The sequence below is a fragment of the Glandiceps talaboti genome, chromosome 17 (genome assembly GCF_964340395.1).
Source record: "Glandiceps talaboti chromosome 17, keGlaTala1.1, whole genome shotgun sequence".
Lineage (NCBI taxonomy): Eukaryota > Metazoa > Hemichordata > Enteropneusta > Spengelidae > Glandiceps > Glandiceps talaboti.
The window spans coordinates 9,194,242-9,216,791 of NC_135565.1; the positions used below are offsets into that span (position 1 = coordinate 9,194,242).

The window sequence follows — 22,550 nt, forward strand, 5'->3', positions numbered from 1 at the left end:
TTCCTAACAGTCAATCTCAACTTTTCACTTAGAATGAATTTCTGTCTTCCATACTGTTTCTTCAAAGGAAATTGATGACATTTTCTAATTTCAATAATCTCGTAACCATTTCTTTTTCACTTCTGTTAAATAAACTGTACGTTTTAACTTTAAAAGTTACGATAAAATTATGAGAACCTTGAGGCTTCTGTTTTTATATGAATTGTACAAAGGATTCTGGTGAACAGTGGCAATAAACGCACAAAATGTAACTTACTTTGACTATGTATGTGTGTTGAATTAGATAAGGTACATTGATGGAGTAGAAGTGTGTAACTGTTTGAGTGAGTGATGTCACACCATTTAAAGTATGTTAGAAAAACAAAAAAAAACGGGTGATAATGTACATTGTGTACACCATACCATTGATCTACCTGCTAGACCCCCTAGGCTACTCTGATTTAGATGCAAGTTGTGCTGGAATAGTACTGAGTAGTAAGTCATGAGGTTCAGCCCTATTAGGCTTCTAAACCACCACTATGCGAGTGTTGGCACATAGCATGGCATGAAAGTCAGATCTTACAGACTCTGGCTGTGTCCAGCCACAGGTACTATCATCACCTTTCAATTTTATTCAGCAACTCTCCAAAGTGAAAATCTGAGGTCTGCAAGACTATGGCAGCAACACAACAAACTTAACGGGTAGATATTGATAATAAACATTGACTCTCTGATGTTTGCCACTGGGGGCGCTGTCCCAGGATGACAGGTAAATTCCTCCAGTCTCTAAATCAGTCATTATAACAATGGAAACTTGACACCTGTAAGCAGCTATTTTATTCACGGCTAAAACAGTTGCCAGGCTCTTAAACATACAGTGGACAATTTTATTAATAAATGTCATATGTCCACACATATTTCAGTAACAAGTTCACTCATACAAGTTCAGTTACGTTACTAAAACTAGTCACGACAAATCTCACATCAATAATTGTATGTTTTTAATCTTCAAAAGTCAATGTAGAAATTAAGCACAATCCCATCTACACTGTAAAAGGGACTTTCCATACCAGAAAGGTCAAGGGTCATAATTCATATCAAGAAAGGTCAAAGGTCACCATTCATACCAGTGAATTTACAAACTACCTCTACACACACCAGAAAGAATGTTCATAGACTCCGTCTCCATAGTTACTCTTGGAAATTTCTACTCACAGTCAACAAAGTTCTTGGCAACAAATCTCAAATTTCTGCCAACATGTTGTCAGGGGTATACAAATGTACCACATTAAATTCTACACAATAGACATCTAGATCTCAGCTGTTACTTTCAAGCACATTTCCAAGACGTGACAATAGCCGATTGAAGTACATTGCTGACGATACTGATACGGCATTGGTGAACATTTGGGATTCAGCTTCCAAGCAAATTTGTTGACTTTACAAACAACAAAGTCAGAAAGATACTATAAGAACCACTTTACTTTCTCTTGAATTTCAACTAATAAATGTTACTTTTCATCGTGTACTTGTGGGTATCACCATTGTACTGACATCATAATTTCTCTAATCATGCCATAGAGGGCGTCCTTCACACAAAACCATTTCACTCAGATTCCATAAACATATGTTTGTCAGGTCATAATAAACAAAACAAAATAACATGTTCACCCTAACTAACTTTTCTAGGTATTTTGAGTTTGTTTAAATTCATAACGGGAAATATTTATTTATTTATTTATTTTATTTATCGGATAAACAAAGGGAACAAGTCCTATTTATTATTTATTTATTTATTTATCGGATAACCAACGGGAGCTAGTCCCATTTATAGGGTCCTTTGGTTCAGTGTTCAGTGTAGGAGGATACCGGAGTACCCGGAGAAAACCTGCATTGTATGGTAAGGTCAAACTGAATGACACTTTACTTACTTGCAATGTGGTAAATTTAAACAAACCCAGCCGACACTGGCCGAGCTGGTTCGAACCCTGACTGCAGAGGTAAGAGGTGTACGAGCTAACCACTTGGCCACCGACACCAAAAGGGTGTCTGTCTAGTACAAAATAAACACTGAATGTACTTTCGTACACCAAAGTTGTCCTGTGTGTTTGTCTGGTCCATGGACTCCGATTAGTTCCTTGGGAACTATTTCCATGGTCAGCACCAAAATCACTTTCTGCTACAGTCAAAGATTGTTTGTCCATTTTCTGGTGGAATAGAGTTCACGTCAATGCACATGTTGTCAAAGTACTCTTCTGACGCTTGTAGGATTTCATTAATTGTCCCCACTGTCGACATCGTTATTAATTTTCACAGCAGTTCGTAACTTTGCGGATCGTGCACGTGGATTTCTAACTACATCTTCATCCGTCGGTATTAACACTTTCTTTCGTATTTGTCTCCATACTGTAGGTTCTTCCTCCTCATCCTCTCTCCCCATACCCAATCGTCGTTTATCTCTAAAAGTCATACTGTGTTTTTCGTTGTAATCGATTCCTCGTAGGAACCTCTTTGCGATTCTGTCTTCCAACGAGTGGAATGTTATAACAGCTAACTTTCCACCTGGTTTAATAAATTGTTCAGCCTGTTCCAAACCCATGGCAAGTTCATTCAGTTCATTATTCACAAAAATTCGCAATGCTTGAAACGTCTTCGTCGCAGAATGCGCTGGTCGGCTGAGTTTATCCCTCCTTTTCTGTGCTTCGCGATGCGTAAACACACAAGACACGATATGGGCTAGTTCCTTGGTTGTAGCTATTGGTTGAAAGGTTTCACGATACTGTACAATGGCTTTAGCTATCTTCCTAGCTTGCTTCTCTTCTCCATACATTTTCAGAATTTTAGAAATATCAATCTCACTGAGTGCATTGACAACATCAGCTGCAGTTGGTTGCTGTGGATTCCTGGATTACAAAAAAACAAGACATCAATATGGTTGCTGGAAATTCATAAACTTTGAATACAGACTACCAAATCAACGCTATACTAGCATAAGTTGAAATAACTCAAAGGAATACAGACACTGCATCAGGGCTGTACTCCATTTATGGAAAAGTCAAGTCAGATTTCTGTCTTTAGTACACAAAGTCCTGTACTGATTACTGCTATCAACTGAAAGGAAAAGTCCAGTCAAACTTATTTCTGTCTTTCTTACACTTGTATTGATTACAGCTATCAACCTTAATTAAAAGTCCAGTCAGACATATTTCAACTTTTAGTACACTTGTATTGACTACTGCTATAAACTTATATAAGATTTTGAGTGATAGCACCCGGTAACTTATTCAACTTTGGAATCTTGTAAAAACAACCTTATGAATTTGACACGTGGTCTGCCAATTTGGGATGTCCTGCAGTGAAAACCCTCTAATACCTACAAATGTACCTGTTACCATCCATTCTCATATCCAGTAAACCATTCTTACTCAGTGAAAACCCTCTAATACCTACCTATTACCCTCCTTACTCAGTGTAAACCCTCTAATACCTACCTATTACCCTCCTTACTCAGTGTAAACCCTCTAATACCTACCTGTTACCCTCCTTACTCAGTGTAAACCCTCTAATACCTACCTGTTACCCTCCTTACTCAGTGTAAACCCTCTAATACCTACCTGTTACCCTCCTTACTCAGTGTAAACCCTCTAATACCTACCTATTACCCTCCTTACTCAGTGTAAACCCTCTAATACCTACCTATTACCCTCCTTACTCAGTGTAAACCCTCTAATACCTACCTGTTACCCTCCTTACTCAGTGTAAAACCTCTAATACCTACCTGTTACCCTCCTTACTCAGTGTAAACCCTCTAATACCTACCTGTTACCCTCCTTACTCTGTGTAAACCCTCTAATACCTACCTATTACCCTCCTTACTAAGTGTAAACCCTCTAATACCTACCTGTTACCCTCCTTACTCAGTGAAAACCCTCTAATACCTACCTGTTACCCTCCTTACTCAGTGTAAACCCTCTAATACCTACCTGTTACCCTCCTTACTCAGTGTAAACCCTCTAATACCTACCTGTTACCCTCCTTACTCAGTGTAAACCCTCTAATACCTACCTATTACCCTCCTTACTCAGTGTAAACCCTCTAATACCTACCTATTACCCTCCTTACTCAGTGTAAACCCTCTAATACCTACCTGTTACCCTCCTTACTCAGTGTAAAACCTCTAATACCTACCTGTTACCCTCCTTACTCAGTGTAAACCCTCTAATACCTACCTGTTACCCTCCTTACTCTGTGTAAACCCTCTAATACCTACCTATTACCCTCCTTACTAAGTGTAAACCCTCTAATACCTACCTGTTACCCTCCTTACTCAGTGAAAACCCTCTAATACCTACCTATTACCCTCCTTACTCTGTGTAAACCCTCTAATACCTACCTGTTACCCTCCTTACTCAGTGTAAACCCTCTAATACCTACCTGTTACCCTCCTTACTCAGTGTAAACCCTCTAATACCTACCTATTACCCTCCTTACTCTGTGTAAACCCTCTAATACCTACCTATTACCCTCCTTACTCTGTGTAAACCCTCTAATACCTACCTATTACCCTCCTTACTAAGTGTAAACCCTCTAATACCTACCTATTACCCTCCTTACTCAGTGTAAACCCTCTAATACCTACCTGTTACCCTCCTTACTCAGTGTAAACCCTCTAATACCTACCTATTACCCTCCTTACTCTGTGTAAACCCTCTAATACCTACCTATTACCCTCCTTACTCAGTGTAAACCCTCTAATACCTACCTGTTGCCATCCATTCTCATATCCAGAGTACCCTCCTTACTCAGTGAAAACCCTCTCTCTGCACAATCCATTTGCATTGATGAACAACCTGCATCTATTAGAACACCATCAATGGAATTATAACAGACATTACGAGACAAAAGTAGTTGTTGTAAATCACTAAACTTTCCTTCCAGGGGTACCAGTCTGTCTCTGTTGAATAAAAAACACAATAATGATACACAGATTGCTACTGATAATTCATTTACCTGTTTATCACCACTATAAAGCTTCCAACCCATTTATTGTCATTTTGATTTTATTACTATCACCATGGTTACACAAGTATTGTCAAAAATCAGTTGGTAATATTTAAAAATTAGCTGGTAATATAGAGGAATGAGATTCATAAATCTGTCCAATCATGGAAATATACTGCTGGAGTTTTTGAATTCCGAAAAAAGCAGTCGGCAAAATACTGCAAACTCTCTGTTGTTTTTACCGGCTACTGCCCTTATGTACATCTACATCCCTGGTTGTCTATCTTTCATTATCTTAAATGGCTGGGAAACTCCGAAGACTCCTGATATCCACAGGCTAAAAGAGTTACGCTAAATGATATTTTAATACATTTACTACAGCTGTAACAGTGTAAGCAATTATTAGGGATCACAATGGCCATTTTTTAGCTAACTCAAATCCAACCTGTACAGTCGGGGTAGATTAGTCATGAATTGAGAGAGTGATTGAATTAGTGACCAGGTTTTAAAATGGCGATATGGATATAGCATAAGTATTTTCAATTTATAAAATAATTTTATCATGGCTTCCTACTTATGGCAAATCCTTGATATAGCTAGTTTGATGACCTGAGATTGAAACATGGCCTTTTAAGCAGTGTCTCAATCCAGTTAAAGGGCCACATTTCAATCCTGGGTCATCTCATTAGTATTATCTCAATACAGCTTCGATGGATCCTTCTGGACAAACTTGTTCTATATCTCTGCCAAACAACCAGTTTTCACAACTAGATTTGAATCCTAATCCAAAGTGGTCCATTAATGATGTAATTTGTAGCTATCACTCATCATGATTTAAGTGGTTGAGTTGGATCTAAGATATATAACACATTAGACAAATCCACTTTGAATACTGCCCAAAAACAGTTTTATAACATAAGGGATGATCACACAGTGTTGCACAATGAACTTTGTTCCCCTAAACGAATATTCATAAGTGTGACATCACACCACTACTATAGATGCAATGCAAACACATGATGGTAAACATATTACATTTGTTTACAAATAGAACCAGAAACCCAGCACTATACATCACATTAAAAGTAAATTTGCGAAAGTTTTTTCAAAAGTGAAAGTTTTCCAAATTTGGTTAGAAGTGCAAAAATCACATTCACAATGATAATCATCATATAGTGAAATTACAACTCACCCATAATGATCATTTGCTAGTTGGGTTGCTATGTCAACAGCCACTGGGTCTCTGTCCATGGCATACAATGTAGTATTACTACAAGCATCAAGTATTGCTTTACCGTGACCTCCAGCTCCAAAGGTCATATCCAAAAACACCTGTATGGATTGAAAATATCAGAAATAGTATGTTTTAATGAGATGCAATGAGCATTTAGCAATAAAGTCTTTCACACAATGTGCACCAAGAATAACAATTGCGAAGACTTACAGCTTGGGATAATAATCTTTACAGACCTAATATGGGTTTCGCGAACCAATGTCCATGATTGTGCAGAACGGCCTGCAAACCGTACTACCAAGGTCTTCAACACCCATATCCAAGGAGTAAAGGTTTTCTCATATGTAGTGGTACGGAAACATCATTTAAATCACACAACCAAATAAATTGATAGTGAAACATTTGAAAGAAAAAAATCAAAACCGAATCACTGATAAAATGGGTATTGATGAGTGCACCACTAACCATATTTGGGCAAACTGTGCCCGGGCGAGATATGGAAAATTATTGCATGGGTTCGATGCATGTTATTTTGATTGAATTACGTAAAATGAGATATTGGTAAGTATTGTGATTTATATTACAAAAAATCAAGGCCAGTAAACAAGGCAAATTGAAAAAAATAAAAATTTGTACAAAACAAACCTGATTTTCACGTGGTGATAGAAATTCCAGAACTTCTTCCAACATCACAGGAGTATGTAAAGTGTTGCCATGGAGATGAGATGTGACGTTTGAATCTTCATCACTTGGTGATGAATTTGTATAATTTGAAGTTAGCTTCCTAACACAGTAATGTGGTAAATTCCATGGCAATGGTTTCAGAAGCTTACCCTGGCTACATAACTTGATATTAGTCCGATAGAGCAACTGTAGAGTTCTGAGACTTGCCATACTCTATGTGTATGCGATCACGACCAACACCGAGCTCGTATTTCCTGCTACTTTTGACTTTTGGTGAACTGTGCACAAGTTCTACTGGGGCAGTGGAGATATGCAACCCTGAAGGTAAATCCGTTGTATTCGATGTTTCAGTTAAATTATCGATCAGTGCGAGTACATTTCATTGTCTCATACGTATTGCGAATTTCGTCGTATTTGTGAGATTATTTATTACAGAAATATCTATATATGGCTTACTTTATACGCTGAAAGCATGGCACACACTTCTAGAACTGAAGGTCAAAGGTTAAGAAAAATATTGATTGTGCGTTAACTATTTCCTCCTGGTCAAATATACGCATGCGTAAATTAGTATTCGACCAATCATTGATTAGTTTACAAAATTCAAACAGCGGTGATTTAAATTCGTTAGCTGAATACACGCCTCCTGTGTTTGTGGTATTTTTTGTAAAGTTTTCTTCGGGCGAACATAGATTTAACCGGTCTTCAAGAACAGTAGCAAGGTGAGAAACAACATTTAAAAACTTTTACTCAGGAATATTTTCCAGTTGCGTTAGAACGACGTTAATTTGTTTTTGTTTTTTAAATCAGAAGTGACGAGTGAGCACAGCTGAGTGAATGGAGAAAACTGCATGTATTGATAATGTGGATAACACGCTGTGAGTGTTCGATGTTGATAACGTCGCATATGAGTACATTCTTGTCTAACTTTTGTCGAAAATATCCTTACCAAGAAACAGTGCACTAATCGTACGAAGTGGTAACATTTCGATTAATTTAAGTGTCTGTTCATGACGTCGGAAATAAACATCTCAACGTTGGCCATGGTCGTTATAACTTGTCACTGTCAGCCTAGCACTACAGTCCTCGGTTCATTGCATTTTCAAATAAATAACAAAACAAGCACTGACGTTCATTTTACTTGTAATCACCGCCGATAAATTGTGAAATGCATAATTTGCTACCCTCATTTGTATGCAACTTTTCGGCCACAAGTCTATTTTTACGAGTATCGTAAGTCGTGATGGAGTTGATGTCAACAGTGGGGTGTTATCTTCCGTGTTGCCAGACTCGCTGGCGACCAAACTTGATGCGTTTCTCACCTATCGCGTGGGAAATGTCAACTTCTAGAGATTAAAACAAAAGGAAACAACTCGAAGGTGTTTTGAAAATGAATGATTACTGTTATCCTGTTGCCACTAGTCTTTGAAATTTAGGCGACAGACACCGTGTCGTCGTTTGATATCCGTTCTCACGGTAACCTTCCTGCGTCTCCTATATTCTCTAGAGTAAGATAGCTTGGGTGCGAGACTTTAGGTTGTCTGCGGGTAAGAGAAGCATTGGATGGGTGAGATGCGTCCATATAAAACTGTTTTATCTTTATTGCCACTTGTAAATTTTAATTGTTGAAACCCAGGTATACAGAGAGTAGCCCGACTTGTATCATATATCTGGTCGTAGTGTACGCAAGTCGTTGCACCATAGAATTAGAAAGTGGATTGGAGCTTCTCCACTGTCTGGTTGCACTCCCAGTCATTCGAGCAACGGACCCAGACTCGCTTAATAGCAAGCAGAACTAGGTTTAAGGTGGCCTGCGGCAACTAAAGACTAAGTGTTTGATTTACGAAGTAAATGACCAAAAATGGTCAACAGCACAGAGGGTCAAATAAATTACAGAGGTTTTACCACATAGGAAGTTTTCATGTTTTGAGTGTTTTGAGAACTGAACTCTCAGTTCTGCCTAGGTCAAAGATCATCTCCAAAAGCTGAATGCTAAAAATTTAAACTGCTTATGCAGCATAACCTTTCTTTGTAATTCAGTTTCCAAGTAGACTGAAGTACAGTGTTCTGTTGTTATTGTGATCAAGACCTATTGGTGTACTAGTAGTTGAAAAAAAAAGTTATAAATAAATTAAAATTGTGTTGTGCACCAAAATGTCTGATTTAAAGCCAGTTTCCTTAGGTTTTCTTCAGGGATATGATAAATCTATGACATTTATGCCTGTCAGAACATGAAGATCTGGTTGAGAGGCTGGATTTTTTCAAGTATGTTGGTGCTGTACATAGTTTTCAATCATTACCATTTTACAAGTGTCTGAACCATGTGCCTCAGTGTTTTATTAACAAATGCTCTCCCTTCTTTTTGTGATTTATAGAAACCAAGCAAGTTTCTGTGGCAGGCTGTTCAGTCTTGATTACTACGAAGGTAAAGCCACATCTATTATAGATTGCTGTACTAGTCAAATTACTATCTGTCATTGGGTTGTTTTCAAGTGCACCCACAATGACAGTCAGAGCTGGTAACCAGGGACAACGTAGTCATAGTGTCTCTACCAGTGCCTCATCCACGGATGGCACAAATGGCAACGTCAAAGTCGTAGTCCGGGTGAGACCTGAAAATGAACATGAAATTGCCTCAAACTCCAAATCTGTAGTCAAAGTGTTAGATGAAAACATCCTGATCTTTGATCCCAATGAAGATTCCACACCTAGTTTCTTCCATGGAAAGAGGAGACCCGGTCGGGATTTGTTGAAGAGGAAGAACAAAGATATGAGATTTGCCTTTGATCAGGTGTTTGATGCAGATGTAAGTCAACAAGAAGTATACGAGAAAACCACTAAAAGTATTATAGATGGTGTACTCAATGGCTACAACTGTTCAGGTATGTATGTTCTATTCTTTTTTGGCGACCATATTTATAACCATTACCAATAACACCATTGTAAAGCGTTTCCTGTATGTACCACAATCGTTTATAGCATCCATATCAAGTACAACCCATAACACCAAAGTAAAGCATTTTCTGTATGTACCACAGCCATTTATAACATCCATATCAAGTACCCTCAAGTATAACCCATAACACCAAAGTGAAGTGTTTCCTGTATGTACCACAACTGTTTATAGCATCCATATCAAGTACAACCCATAACACCGAAGTTAAGAGTTTATAGCATCCATATCAACTATAAAAGTAGACTGTTTCATTTGCTAATTGACCACGTTAGAAAGGCCACATGCTAGGCTTGTAAATAAATCAGTTGAAACAGTATACTTTTACACTTGATAAGAATGCTGTGAAAGAGTGTAGCAATATAGAGAAAGTGCTTTACTTCAGTATTACGTGTTGTAATTCTGTTTTTCATGACACGGCCAATCCTATATTACTTTATTCAGGCAAAAAAAAATTAAAACAGCAACAAAAACTACATGTCTATAACAGGATAAGAAAAAAATCACATCACTCACTGATTGTCAGATGGCAACCATTGAACTCCATGAGCACGTATCTCACAGCAAAAATTATCAGTCATTGGACATGGCCGAAAGTCGGAAAATTTAATAAAATACATGGTTCGAAGCTTCCTTCTGGCTTTCTATATCTTTCAGATTTGTTATGTCACAAAAAATGAATTTAAACATAGATAGATCGTTGCAGAGAACATTCTCTCCAATGTTTAAAGTATCACCAACATGTACTCATACTTTTTTTTTTATAATTTACTAACCAACCCTCAGTAGTATGATACTTGTATATGTTGTCTTGAAATAAAAGTGGGAGCTTAGTGGAGGAGATATGATTTTGGAATTTTTCATTTCAGACCATTATAATATTCTACCATCATTCACATTTCTTACAGTGTTTGCATATGGTGCTACTGGTGCTGGTAAAACTTTCACCATGTTAGGGAGTCCAAACTCCCCAGGTGTGATATTTAACACAATGGTAGAGTTGTACAGGCGTATTGAAGACATTAGAGATGAGAAGACGTGTGACGTGGCTGTATCATATCTAGAGGTCAGTTTTGTGTATGTCATGTCACATGATCAGCATAAATATCACCTGATCTGTACAGATGTCTTTATTACTTTATGCAGTGTTTGTCGCTGATTGTAATACATCACAATTTGACAGGCAGTTGCAATTGGTTAGTTCCATTTACCAAACTCCACCTCTCCAGTTTGAAACGAAAATCAAGTGAGGACGTGATACTGTCATCACATTTATATATGAACACGGTTGGGGATAGTGCAGATTTCTAGGCTAGAATAACTACTTTATCTATACATGAGTGGAGTCGATGGTAATAATTAAATCGTAATGCGTCATGGTCATATTGGAACTATACTCAAATGAATACTTTCTTGTTTCAAGATCATATACGTATGTTGGTATTTGTACTACTCTAGGTTGGGGAACCCCAGTTTATAGGGGTTGGGAATCTAGTAAAATTTGCACATTTTGTTTTCTGTCAATACCTGTGTGAGTACCATCCCCGATATGGGATTTGGGAGATCCAATACATTGGTAACCTGTGTAGGTTTCACCATAAATCCTACACAAAAGAACTGTGATATCACCTACCTGTAGTGCCCGTACCAAAAATACCAAATGTTTTTCTGACTTTTTCCCCCCATAGGTTTACAATGAAAACATCCATGACTTGTTACTTCCTGGTAAAACACTGGCTGTACGAGAAGACACAAAGAAATGTGTAGTAGTATCTGGTCTATCACTCCATCAACCTAAAAGTGCACAAGAACTATTACACATGTTAGAATATGGTAACAGTAATAGAACACAACATCCTACAGATGCCAATGCACAGTCTTCAAGATCACATGCTGTCTTTCAGGTAATATTCTCAGCATTTTATTTTTTTTAATTAATTAATTTGCAATGACCCTTTACATTGTACACTTCCTCAACTCCCTGGGGAAGCATACAAACCATTGCAGCCTGTATAAGCACATAGGATTAAAGTATTCACATTACAACCTCTATCCTACCAGGTCCCCAGTTATATAGCTGGGTTGACTAAGGCACAATCGTGGTTCAAATCTTGCTAAGGACTTTAGCCATTCAGAAACAAGTGGCAGTGATGGGGCTCGAACCTGCAACCTGCATATTCCAACCCACCACTCAGCCGTCACGACTCCACTGTCACTCTTGTCATATTTTTTCAAATTAGATTCCTCTAATTGTGTCTAAATGTGGTTGTTTTACAGGTGTTTGTCAGACAGAAGGCACGTACAGCAGGATTGAGTGCAGACGTCAGAGTTGCTAAAATGTCACTTATTGATTTGGCTGGCTCAGAAAGAGCTACTGTAACAACCAATCGTGGTGCTAGGTTTAGAGAAGGTGCTAACATCAACAAATCACTGCTAGCACTGGGAAACTGTATCAACGCTCTGGCCAATCCAAAGGTAGGTTACAGACTTAGCACTTTTGAAACTGTGTCAGAGTTTTGTCCAATCCAATGTTAGGTTATAGATAATAACACTTTGAAACTGTATCAATGCTCTGGCCAATCCCCATGTAAGATATAAACATTACCATTTGGGAAACTGTCAGTGCATCAGCCAATCCCACGGTAACTTACTACATTTAAGAATTTCTCTTGTCTTTATTTCTCCAGTAAGTTCAAGTATGACCAACAACACAGGAATACAGACTGGCGAAAACTATAATCAATAACTCTATCACATGATATAGTACAAACAGTTGATCAAATTTTTTTCTAATGACACAATATGTAAATCAATAAGGAAATATCATAGCAAGACACATGTAGATTATTACTATCTAATCTGCCATTGTGTTCAAGTGATTAGATTTGTGTAAAGTTGTCATAACAAACTTCAAAAAATCTGTATCAACCAATTCTTTTATGCCTAATTACAATTTCATTTATATTATTTTTATGACCACAGACCAAGAGTATACACATACCATACAGGAATAGTAAGTTGACAAGATTGTTAAAGGATTCCTTGGGAGGAAACTGTAGAACTGTTATGATTGCTGCAGTCAGGTAAGTGAAGACATCAACTGAGATTCAAGATAGATTAAAATGTTTATACTTAGAGGGTCATGTTTCAGTCCCAGGTCATAGCATTAGTGTTTACATTAGGATTACAATGAATCATTCTTTTGTTGTGGATCAACTTTTTTTATATCTGCCAAACAATCTTGTTCTTTTCACTAATCCTAATCTGAGGAGGGCCTTTTTACAAGTTAAAGGCTCATGTTGGGTTAGGATTAAAAATTGGAATAGAAAGTTGATTGTCTCATACAGCTATGGAATTGTTGATTCAGAACGTCTACACACTCATCAAACACAATTACCATAAACCGATAAGACATAATAATGACGTAACATGTGTTTATCGACATCTGCATGCAGAGATTGAATATATTAAAGTATATACTGTAAACCTGAAAATGTTCGCGTAAGATTTATTTTCACTAATTTCGCTACAAAACAAAAACCCGAAAATAAGTAGTAGCGAAAATATATATTTCTGCATAATGCAATGTACCAGTATGGTTATTAGTGAAAATTAATCTTTGTGAACTACATGAAGACTGTAAAATCGCAAAATTTTCTAGTCGTGAAAATATGCAGGTTTACAGTATATGCACACATGGCCCAACCCACAGTTTAACGTAATCTCAATGGAATGTCCGGTCTGAAAATGACATTTGCAAGAGTGTTCGGGCAAGCCCTCACCGCGAACTTCGTTCGCTTATAGTATCGAAGGAAAGCCCGAACTTCTAGCAGCAAGACTAGGCATTTTGTTGTATCTAACGTGTATTCAAATCTAAGTTAGCTTATGATAGTGTCAAATCTACATCTGAGACCATCATGAAATCTATCGTCACATGATTAGCATATCTTGTCTACTGAGACAGATTCATAAATATTCATAATGTACATATATCAATACAATAATAAGAGTTCTTTCTTTTATTTATTATATTTCAGTCCATCTCATCTGACATATGAGGATACATACAACACACTCAAGTATGCAAACAGAGCTAAAGAAATCAAATCAACGGTAAATCTATGTGTTTTGAATGAGTTAGATCCCATACGACATACAACCAACCAAAACATGCCAACACCCTACTTGGCAAACTGTGCTAGTACTAGTAGTAACATTTATTTCATAGTACATTGTACTGTTTTGTAGTAGGCTTGAAAGAATTCACTTTCCATTTCATTGTACTTATACTACACTTCTTAGAGGGCTGGTGTCTGGATTTGCAGATCCTTTAATGGGGGGGGGGGGGGGGTTACAAAATATTTGATCACTTGGAAATTTCCCTTGGATTGTTATTAAATATGTAAAGGTGGTGTTTATTAGATGCACACTGAATATTCATGACTCCTAAGTACCTATTACCTTTAGATAAATAGTCATGAATATTCACTGTGTATCTAATAAATATGTATGTCTGCTGAAGTCCCATGATGCAATGGTGGACCAGTGTAAGAACAATAGAGATGAAAGAAAGTTTCAATTTGGTGTTATTTGGCAAATTTATGTGATTTAAAATCATGACATGATTCTCCAGAACCCAAAGTTTATGAAAATATTTCTTGGAGTAGCATTCCCTCTTCTTTTAAAAGTTGTTACACTTGTTCATTGGCAGTGATTTTTTTTATCTTTTCTTGTCTTACAGCTGAAGAGTAATGTGGTAAATGTTGATTTCCATGTCAGTAAATATGCACAGATTGTCAAAGAATTGAGGACAGAGGTAAGTAATAGATTGTAACAAGAAATATGTGAATGGTAATACTATAGCAATTCTAAATGTTTTGATCTGTATGTCAAGTACCACAGAACCAACAAATTAGAAAAACTTGACTTAATTTTATCTGTACTGTTAAACATGTATAGCTTGGTTTTTGCTAGGTAATACTTTTAATTAAAGTGGCCATGTGGATGAGAACTGGATATTTATTTTTGATTTTTTAGTTTATAAAACAATGTTATCATGACTTCCTACCTGAAAAAATCAATGTGAAACAACAACGACCCAGTCTGTGTTTGTATTGCAGAAGATTAATAAATGTGTAATATGTTTGTTATTGTATGTACAATAACAAACTTTTTACACATTTTTTGGCTTTTTGCAATTTATTTGATGAGTTTTGTAATTGAAACAAATTTTTTACAACATTCATATTTTGATGTACACAGGTTTCTGAGCTCAAGCTAAAACTGAAAGGATACGAAGATGGGTCTGTGAAGATCAGTAACCGACGTCTTAGTCTGGAATACACATCACGTAAAGACGATGTTATCAGACTACAACATTCTATGCTGAACATCTTTATCGACAGAGCTAATATACGTAAAGAATTGATGGAATTAGAGTCTTCAGATAAAGACCTGACAATGAAAATTATCAGAAAGGAAAGAAACAAAGAAAGATGTAATCTTATCTATGTTCATCCAAATGAACTTGGAAAGGTAAGAAGAGGATTTTTTTTTAGTCAGTACTATTCAAATATGATTTCAATACATTCTATCAGTTTTGGGCAATTAACATCATAGATGTATTGGATTTTGGCAGTTTATGTATGTAAATCTTTTGATTGATTGATTGATTGATTGATTGATTATAGACTACCAGTAAGCTTGACAGAGTTATTGCTGCAGCCAAGTGTAGACAGATTAGGTTACGTGAAACCAAGAGTAAAGTAGATCTAAGAATGACAGAGAATGAAGAGAGAGTACAGAGGTTGGAGAAAGAAATGGCCTTGGTTAACCAGGATGAAGAAATGCCAGAGGTAAGGTTTTTTATGTCCATAATAACTGATGTCCGGTATGTCTGAAGTAAGGCTGTATACATACACAGAGAGGATTATGAGTCTGACAGAACTTAACATTTACTGCTGTCGAAAAAATCTCCTGACAGTTTTCTTTGTCACATGACAGTTCAACTCAATCACATATGAGATAATTAGTTGGACTGAAGAAACATCTAGGATAGCATGAAACTGTTGCCACTCAGCAAGTCCAGTAGGATAGATTTTAATTTACTTCATTATTAACTTCATATGTGCATTATTGAGAACAGTTATAAATACACATCTATAGTGTTATCACAAGTGAACCATGGTTGGAGTTAAGAGATCTTAGCAATCAAACAATAATTATTGTCTTGTTTAGCCACCATATTAAGTGTATTATTTTCACTGTTCTAGATCCTAGCAACCACACTGTTGTTGTGTATTTCCAGATCCTAGCAACCACACTGTTATTTTGTATTTCTAGATCCTAGCAACCAGACTTAGTGTATTATTTTCACTGTTCTAGATCCTAGCAACCAGACTTAGTGAATTATTTTCACTGTTCTAGATCCTAGCAACCAGACTTAGTGTATTATTTTCATTATTCTAGATCCTAGCAACGACACTACGGATGAGACATTTGGAGATTGAAATCAAAGACAGTAGACGTCAAGTGAAACATCTACAGAAGCATGTCAAGATACAAGACAATAATATGCAGTCATCTGAAAGGTAGGAATTTTATTAGTAAATTCAGATGTAATATAGATATACCTGTAGTATGTGTAAACAGGTCAGTACGTCGTATTCCAGTTACCAAAGTTCTGGTCATTTCACATGTAAAGATCGCAAGAGGGTGCCCAAGAGTTTGCAAATTTAAGGTTAAATGGTCATGGCCACTAAGTGTATGGCAATGCATGAAGCCTTGGACAAACTATGTGTACAAGTGCTCCCTGTGTTCTTAAAAGAGAGTGTTACAGATGGATACCTGGCAAAGGCTTTGGTGAACTATTTATATTTCTTGGTTTAAGTTAAATTTATGAACTTAGATTGAACGTTTGCATAGATGTAATTTCATCATACATACCATGATACACATCCTACAATATTTTCGTCATAGCTTTTTATTTGTTTCAACTTTGACACTAAATATTCACGCTGTAAAAGTCATGTATTGTACTTTTTTATCATGTTATACCACCAGGTTGATACACAGTCTTCTCACCATGGTACGTAAACAGTATTTCATCCTCAAAGGGTCTGGACTGGCAACCTCTGACATCACTGAGGAGTTTGAAACCATACAGAGGACAGTAGAAGGTGATAAAGAGGTAGTATGGGCTGATGAAGCTACAACAGTAGATACCAGTGATGTAAACACTGTACTGGACTTTCCTGTACTTAGTTGTGTACCTGCAACACCAAATGGTTAGTGTTGTTATCCAAATTTAGCGTAGGGAACGTGGTGCAATTTCTTTAATTTTATTGTTGTTTTTTTCTAGTTCTTGAGTGCCTACCAAAGGTGTTCTTGTAGTTACAAGTAGCCAACCAGAATCTGTCTCACAATATAACACTCGGCGTTCCAGAACTAACAGAACCACAGAGCACAGACAATGGTGTTATTGTTATGTGGTTCTGTTAGTTAAATTTTGAATGTTGGGTGTTATATTGTGAAACAGATTCTTGTTGGCTACTTGTAACTACAAGAACTCCTATGGTAGTGTGTAGGTACAAGGCACTCAAGAACTTGAACAAACTATCCTGATTGTGTTTGTCTTGAATTACCTTAAATATGAAATTCACTAAGAAGCTGTAGTAACCTTGGTAACAGTTTGAAATCTGGTAAAACTTGCTTGAATGACCATATATTATTCACCTGTTGAATGATCGCAGGGGGTCAAACTCAATACCATGTGATTAGACATTGATGAATCACAACATGGGAAATGCATTTGGCATGTTACAGTGTACACTGAAACTATGATGGGGACTCTGGTGCAAAAGTATGGGAAAATAAGGTCCATTTGCCACAACTCCATCCTCAACAACAAAAAAGTGTTGGTATTGATAGCCTAGTGGCAAATATGTCTGTTGACCGCATCCCAGTGCTTTGGTGATGATAACTTGTAGCTACCGTATATCAGCAACAGTTTGTATTGTTTATCAATGCATACTTGTAACAGTATTCTAATATTTCACCACAGTAAACCATTGTATGTGGTACCAGTTAACTATACAACTAAGTGTTATTAGTGTGTATACTATACAAGTTATTTGACTTTCTTTACAGTTTCCAGAACACCAGGACTGCGTAGGTTGCTTGAAGTTGAAGAGGACAAACTTGACAATGAAGTGTTTTCACCAGTCCAAGGTAAGAATTAAACAGAACACATTTAATAGTGAGAGTGGGGATCTTTTGTTTGAGATCCATGATTAGGTCTTTTAAGAACAGATTTTAACTGATTTGGTGTCATCTCTGGAGGAGGTGTGACAGTCTGGATTCTCCATTCCTTCCTCTGATACACAAGTCTGGCACATTTAGCATAACTCAGCTCCATCCATTCTGTCACATCAGTTGACCATTTCCTATGTTGTCTCCTTCTCGCACCATAAAGTGACCTTTCCATTAGCAACTTCTGATGGCCATTAGTTCGAATTATGTGACTGAAGTACCTGATTTTTTTTAACTTGCATTCCCCAATGTCTTTTAGAAGAGAATGCTTTGTATTAACTATGCAAAGAACTTTACTGTGTATACTATAGCCATGCTATGGCATCCACAGTATGCAAATGATGAAGAATGTAAGAATAACACATGAATCATAATGGTAATGATAATAATGATGTCCACTTTCTAAAAGTACAAAATGTAGTAAAATGGATGACTATGTTAGGATCAGTCTAATCTCCTTAGGGCCCCATGATGTCCAAGAAATACAAAACTGAATGCACAAGATATTGCTATAAATATAATTATAACATTAACACTACAGCTTTGATTTAACTGATGCAGAATAAGCCGTTTTTCGTCTCGTGGTAGATCTCACGAGATATCACGTGAGCCATTGCATTTTTAGCAGCCATGTGAGGGTGGTCAAGCTGAAAGTGTCAAATGGTGTGTCAACACTATTGTTCTCAACATCATTACACATAGCCAAGGCGAAAGCTTGACAACATGTTTGACAACCGTTGTTGCTAGGCCATATTTGCATAACTCGTGAGATCTGCAACGAGACATAGAATTCCAAACTGTATGATAATGCATCCATGTGACTGAGACTGACATTCTATCTTATACATGATGTAATTTGTTGCATAGATCCAGCTGTAAGCAGACTCTCAGAAGCTGTCAGGGTTGTTAAGAACGACAGCAGGACAAAAACTGGTATCAGTGCAGGAAGGGTTCTTACACCAAGAAATAAAGCACAGACTATGAATTCAACAGAATCTCTTAGAATACAGAAGACAGCAAACACAGCTGAAAAGTTGAATACACCGAGACACAAAGCAATACCACAACCCTGTACATCAACATCAAAATCATCTACCCCATCACTACAGCCATGCAGATCAATTCCACAGCCCAGTACACAAGTTTTACAGCACAGTATACAAGCTTTGCAGCACAGCACACAAAGGGACAGAAGTGGCGTAAAGAGAAGGAACACATATACTGTTGATGATGAATTGATGAACACAAAAACTGCTTTCAGTCATGGTCACATTCATGCTAGTCAAACCCCAGAGCACAACCCAGGACATACAAGGGTTCATGATACAAAGGAAAACCTGCCATGTACTCCCAACCACAGTAGTGTGCATACCCCCAGTCACAGAAGTATTGTACAAGTGCAGACGCAGCAAACCCCAGTCCACACAGTGGTACAAACCCCAGTACACACAGCAGTACAAACCCCAGTACGCACACCAGGGAAACCTGGGTCGCCGTCCTATGCAGACATCATCAAATCAGGCAGGACGCAATCAGTTTCTAAAACAGAACATTGTGTACCGACTAAATCCACTGAAAAGCTCCAGAATAACAACAGAATTTCTGCACTGCCAAGTTTATCAAGGGATGACATTGAAATGGATGGTATATGTCCACTGAAGTCTCCAATACTATCAACACCACCACCATCTATGTGTCTGGATAGACAACATAATGTCAACGTCGCACAGACAGTTACTAAAAGTACCAGCTCACTGTCATCCACTTCATCTGTACAAACACCTAGCACACCAGGTGGTAAGTTTGTTGCAATATTTAAATTTGATTGGCGTCCAATTAGCCTAGACTCTAGGCATGTAGTTGATTTAGGCTAGTACTTCCAACTCCCACCACTAGTAGTCTAGAGTAGCCACATTGTAAATAGCAGTGGTTGATGTTGGCTATATGCAGTTATAACAACCTAGTGTTCTTGCTTAGGGTAGGAAACACGGAAACAATGGCAACAAAGGAGGGAAATCTTGTGAAGCTTGCATGGATTTCATATTTTGTACCGTAACTTGTTTGGAAACAAAGAGTGGAAGTCTGATAAAATGTGCATTGGAGTTGGAATCTTTTGAAAACTTGATACATGTACAGAGTGTGAAATCTTGTAAAATTGCATAGATTTTTTTACTTTGAAAAGGTTAACCCTCCCTTTCCATAATCTTTGGCGTCATCACTTGATGCACTGTTAGCAGAAAAAGTAGCAAACTAGAATATGCAGTATTGTGAGGTTTGTAGACATCAAAGTTATATTCAATCTTATTAAAATCCAATGTAGTGTACATGTCATGATTTCTTTTTGGCTGTTACATTTACTGTCACTTGTTCTTTTGTGAGTGCTTGTTACATATATCTGAAACAATACCATAGGTTTTCCCAAGCCACACGAGAGCACTGAGTGAAGTCACTCAACGAATGAAAACACAGAATACATTGAAACATACGAGTACAATACTTCAGTGTGCTCTGTTTGAAAAGAGCTTGAGTGCAGAGCGCAAACAATGATGTTATCATTATTGTTTGGTGGTTCTCTTTCTTCCAATTTCAAACGTTAAGTGTTATTTTGCAAGACGGATTCTGGTTGGCTACTCGTAAGTACGAGTTTTGGTTCAGGAAAACCTATGGTATTGTGTCAGATGTATGAAACGAGTGCTCACAAAAGACCAAGTGACAGTAAACGTAACAGCCAAAAAGAAATCGTGCCATGTACACTGCATCAAATTTTAATCAGAGTTGTACTCTTACATGTTTTTTGTTATTATTAGGTCGGAAGAGAAGTTATGCCCAAGTAGTGTGTACACCAACTCCAGTTAGAGGATCACCACGTATGCCATTATCAAGTATTGGTAACTCACCTCATTTACCATCAGATTGTGATGATGATGTTTTCACCAGTCCTGGTGTTGTCAAAAACCAACTTAATTCATCGTACAGTACCAATGACAAGGAGAATAAAACCAAACAAATAAACAAAGAAAACAAAAGGTTAGTATCAAGACATGTTGTATTAAATCCTTCTGAGATTGTTGAATTATTTGCTATAAAAATATTTATTTTGCCATCATTGGTTTTTGATGTTACTGGCTAATACTGCCAGTCCTGATTTTTGCATGGGTTTTGAGATACAAAATTAAGAATATAGACCTACAATGTCATGATGTAAGACTACAAAACTGATGACATAGGCAGGTTTTGTGAGGTAGAGCTACAACATTAATGCCATTGACATAATGATATATTGTCACTAGAAAACTAATGACATAGGTCTTGTGAAGTAAAACTACAAAACTGATGACAGAAACACATATCGTTATGATGTAGAACTATAAAACTGATGACAGACACATGCTGTTGTGATGTAGAATACAAAACTGATGACATAGACACATGCTGTTGTGATGTAGAACTACAAAACTGATGACATTGACACATGCTGTTGTGATGTAGAACTACAAAACTGATGAAGTAGACACATGCTGTTGTGATGAAGAATACAAAATTATTGACAGAAACATATTGTTATGATGTAGAACTGTACGAAACTGATGACATAAACACACACCCCCCCCACCCCCCTGATACTGTTGTGATGTAGAACTACAAAACTGATGACCTAAGACACTCATTGTTGTTTTTATTTATTTTTTTCCAGTCAAGACAGAAGAGGAACATTCAGTTTGAGTGATGAGAATTTTTCCAGCAATGCATTGACAGCACTACGACAACCTCAAACTACAACCACGGAGATAAGAAGACAAACCATAGCTACCATGAAAGTGAAAAAACATGGCCTTGCTTCAGTCATTCCACATCAGCAATCCAGTCATTTACCAAGACATGATTTTGGTGAGTTTCTTATTTCTTGCCCAATCGTTTCACCCAGACTGAGTTGAAGTGACATTTCTGATGTTCAGACCCAGACCATCTCATTCTCAGTCAATAAAAATACTATTTCCACCAGTTAACATTTATATTGTATAAACAAGCCTTTATTAAATTTGTGGTGGCCACTTGGGATGGACTAGAACTTACTACCATGGAAACCAAACTGTCAGCAAACTAAGATAGACACAAACTAAAATGATCATTGCAACATCAGCATTAATACAAATACTGTTATATTTTGTTATGTAGGATTCCGAAGACCTAAACCAGCCTACATGATGATGACAAAAGCTGCTGCATCAAAGAGAAAACATCGCAGGTAGGACTTCCAGAACTTTAAAACAAAAACAGTGTTTGTTGGTAACTATGGCAACCTAACGTTAGGTCTGTATAATAATATGATAGAACCCCATGACAATAATTATTACAAACTAACTTTTGGTCTCTACAATCATATGACAG

General features: G+C 37.1%; 2 protein-coding genes across 2 annotated transcripts; one reads left to right on the forward strand and one right to left on the reverse strand.

The window, feature by feature from the left end:
• Nucleotides 1–1,054: 1,054 nt before the first annotated feature.
• Nucleotides 1,055–6,958, reverse strand: LOC144448423 (12S rRNA N(4)-cytidine methyltransferase METTL15-like). The gene is made up of 4 exons (XM_078138667.1): nucleotides 6,860–6,958; nucleotides 6,173–6,312; nucleotides 4,742–4,933; nucleotides 1,055–2,882 (listed from the first exon to the last, which is right to left on the reverse strand). Exons 1-4 carry the CDS (start codon nucleotides 6,902–6,904, stop codon nucleotides 2,255–2,257), a joined length of 1,005 nt encoding a protein of 334 aa, XP_077994793.1. The 5' UTR covers nucleotides 6,905–6,958; the 3' UTR covers nucleotides 1,055–2,254.
• Nucleotides 6,959–9,401: 2,443 nt separating this feature from the next.
• Nucleotides 9,402–22,411, forward strand: LOC144448041 (kinesin-like protein KIF18A). Its single transcript, XM_078138190.1, has 16 exons — nucleotides 9,402–9,780; nucleotides 10,760–10,917; nucleotides 11,540–11,755; nucleotides 12,129–12,326; nucleotides 12,834–12,934; nucleotides 13,889–13,964; nucleotides 14,593–14,667; nucleotides 15,114–15,386; nucleotides 15,542–15,706; nucleotides 16,320–16,441; nucleotides 16,914–17,137; nucleotides 18,000–18,080; nucleotides 19,029–19,958; nucleotides 20,969–21,188; nucleotides 21,856–22,049; nucleotides 22,338–22,411. Exons 1-16 carry the CDS (start codon nucleotides 9,402–9,404, stop codon nucleotides 22,409–22,411), a joined length of 3,486 nt encoding a protein of 1,161 aa, XP_077994316.1.
• The last annotated feature ends 139 nt before the right edge of the window (nucleotides 22,412–22,550 follow it).

What these genes read in the sequence shown, in the direction of transcription:
- LOC144448423 (XM_078138667.1), bottom strand. Translation starts at nt 6,904, where the DNA reads ATGTTGGAAGAAGTTCTGGAATTTCTATCACCACGTGAAAATCAG. An exon ending in TATCACCACGTGAAAATCAG is followed by an intron (nt 6,313 to 6,859) that starts GTTTGTTTTGTA and finishes CAATCCATACAG; the next exon opens with GTGTTTTTGGATATGACCTT. An exon ending in CTAGCAAATGATCATTATGG is followed by an intron (nt 4,934 to 6,172) that starts GTGAGTTGTAAT and finishes TTTATTCAACAG; the next exon opens with AGACAGACTGGTACCCCTGG.
- LOC144448041 (XM_078138190.1), top strand. Translation starts at nt 9,402, where the DNA reads ATGACAGTCAGAGCTGGTAACCAGGGACAACGTAGTCATAGTGTCTCT. An exon ending in ACGCTCTGGCCAATCCAAAG is followed by an intron (nt 12,327 to 12,833) that starts GTAGGTTACAGA and finishes TTATGACCACAG; the next exon opens with ACCAAGAGTATACACATACC. An exon ending in AGGATGAAGAAATGCCAGAG is followed by an intron (nt 15,707 to 16,319) that starts GTAAGGTTTTTT and finishes TCATTATTCTAG; the next exon opens with ATCCTAGCAACGACACTACG.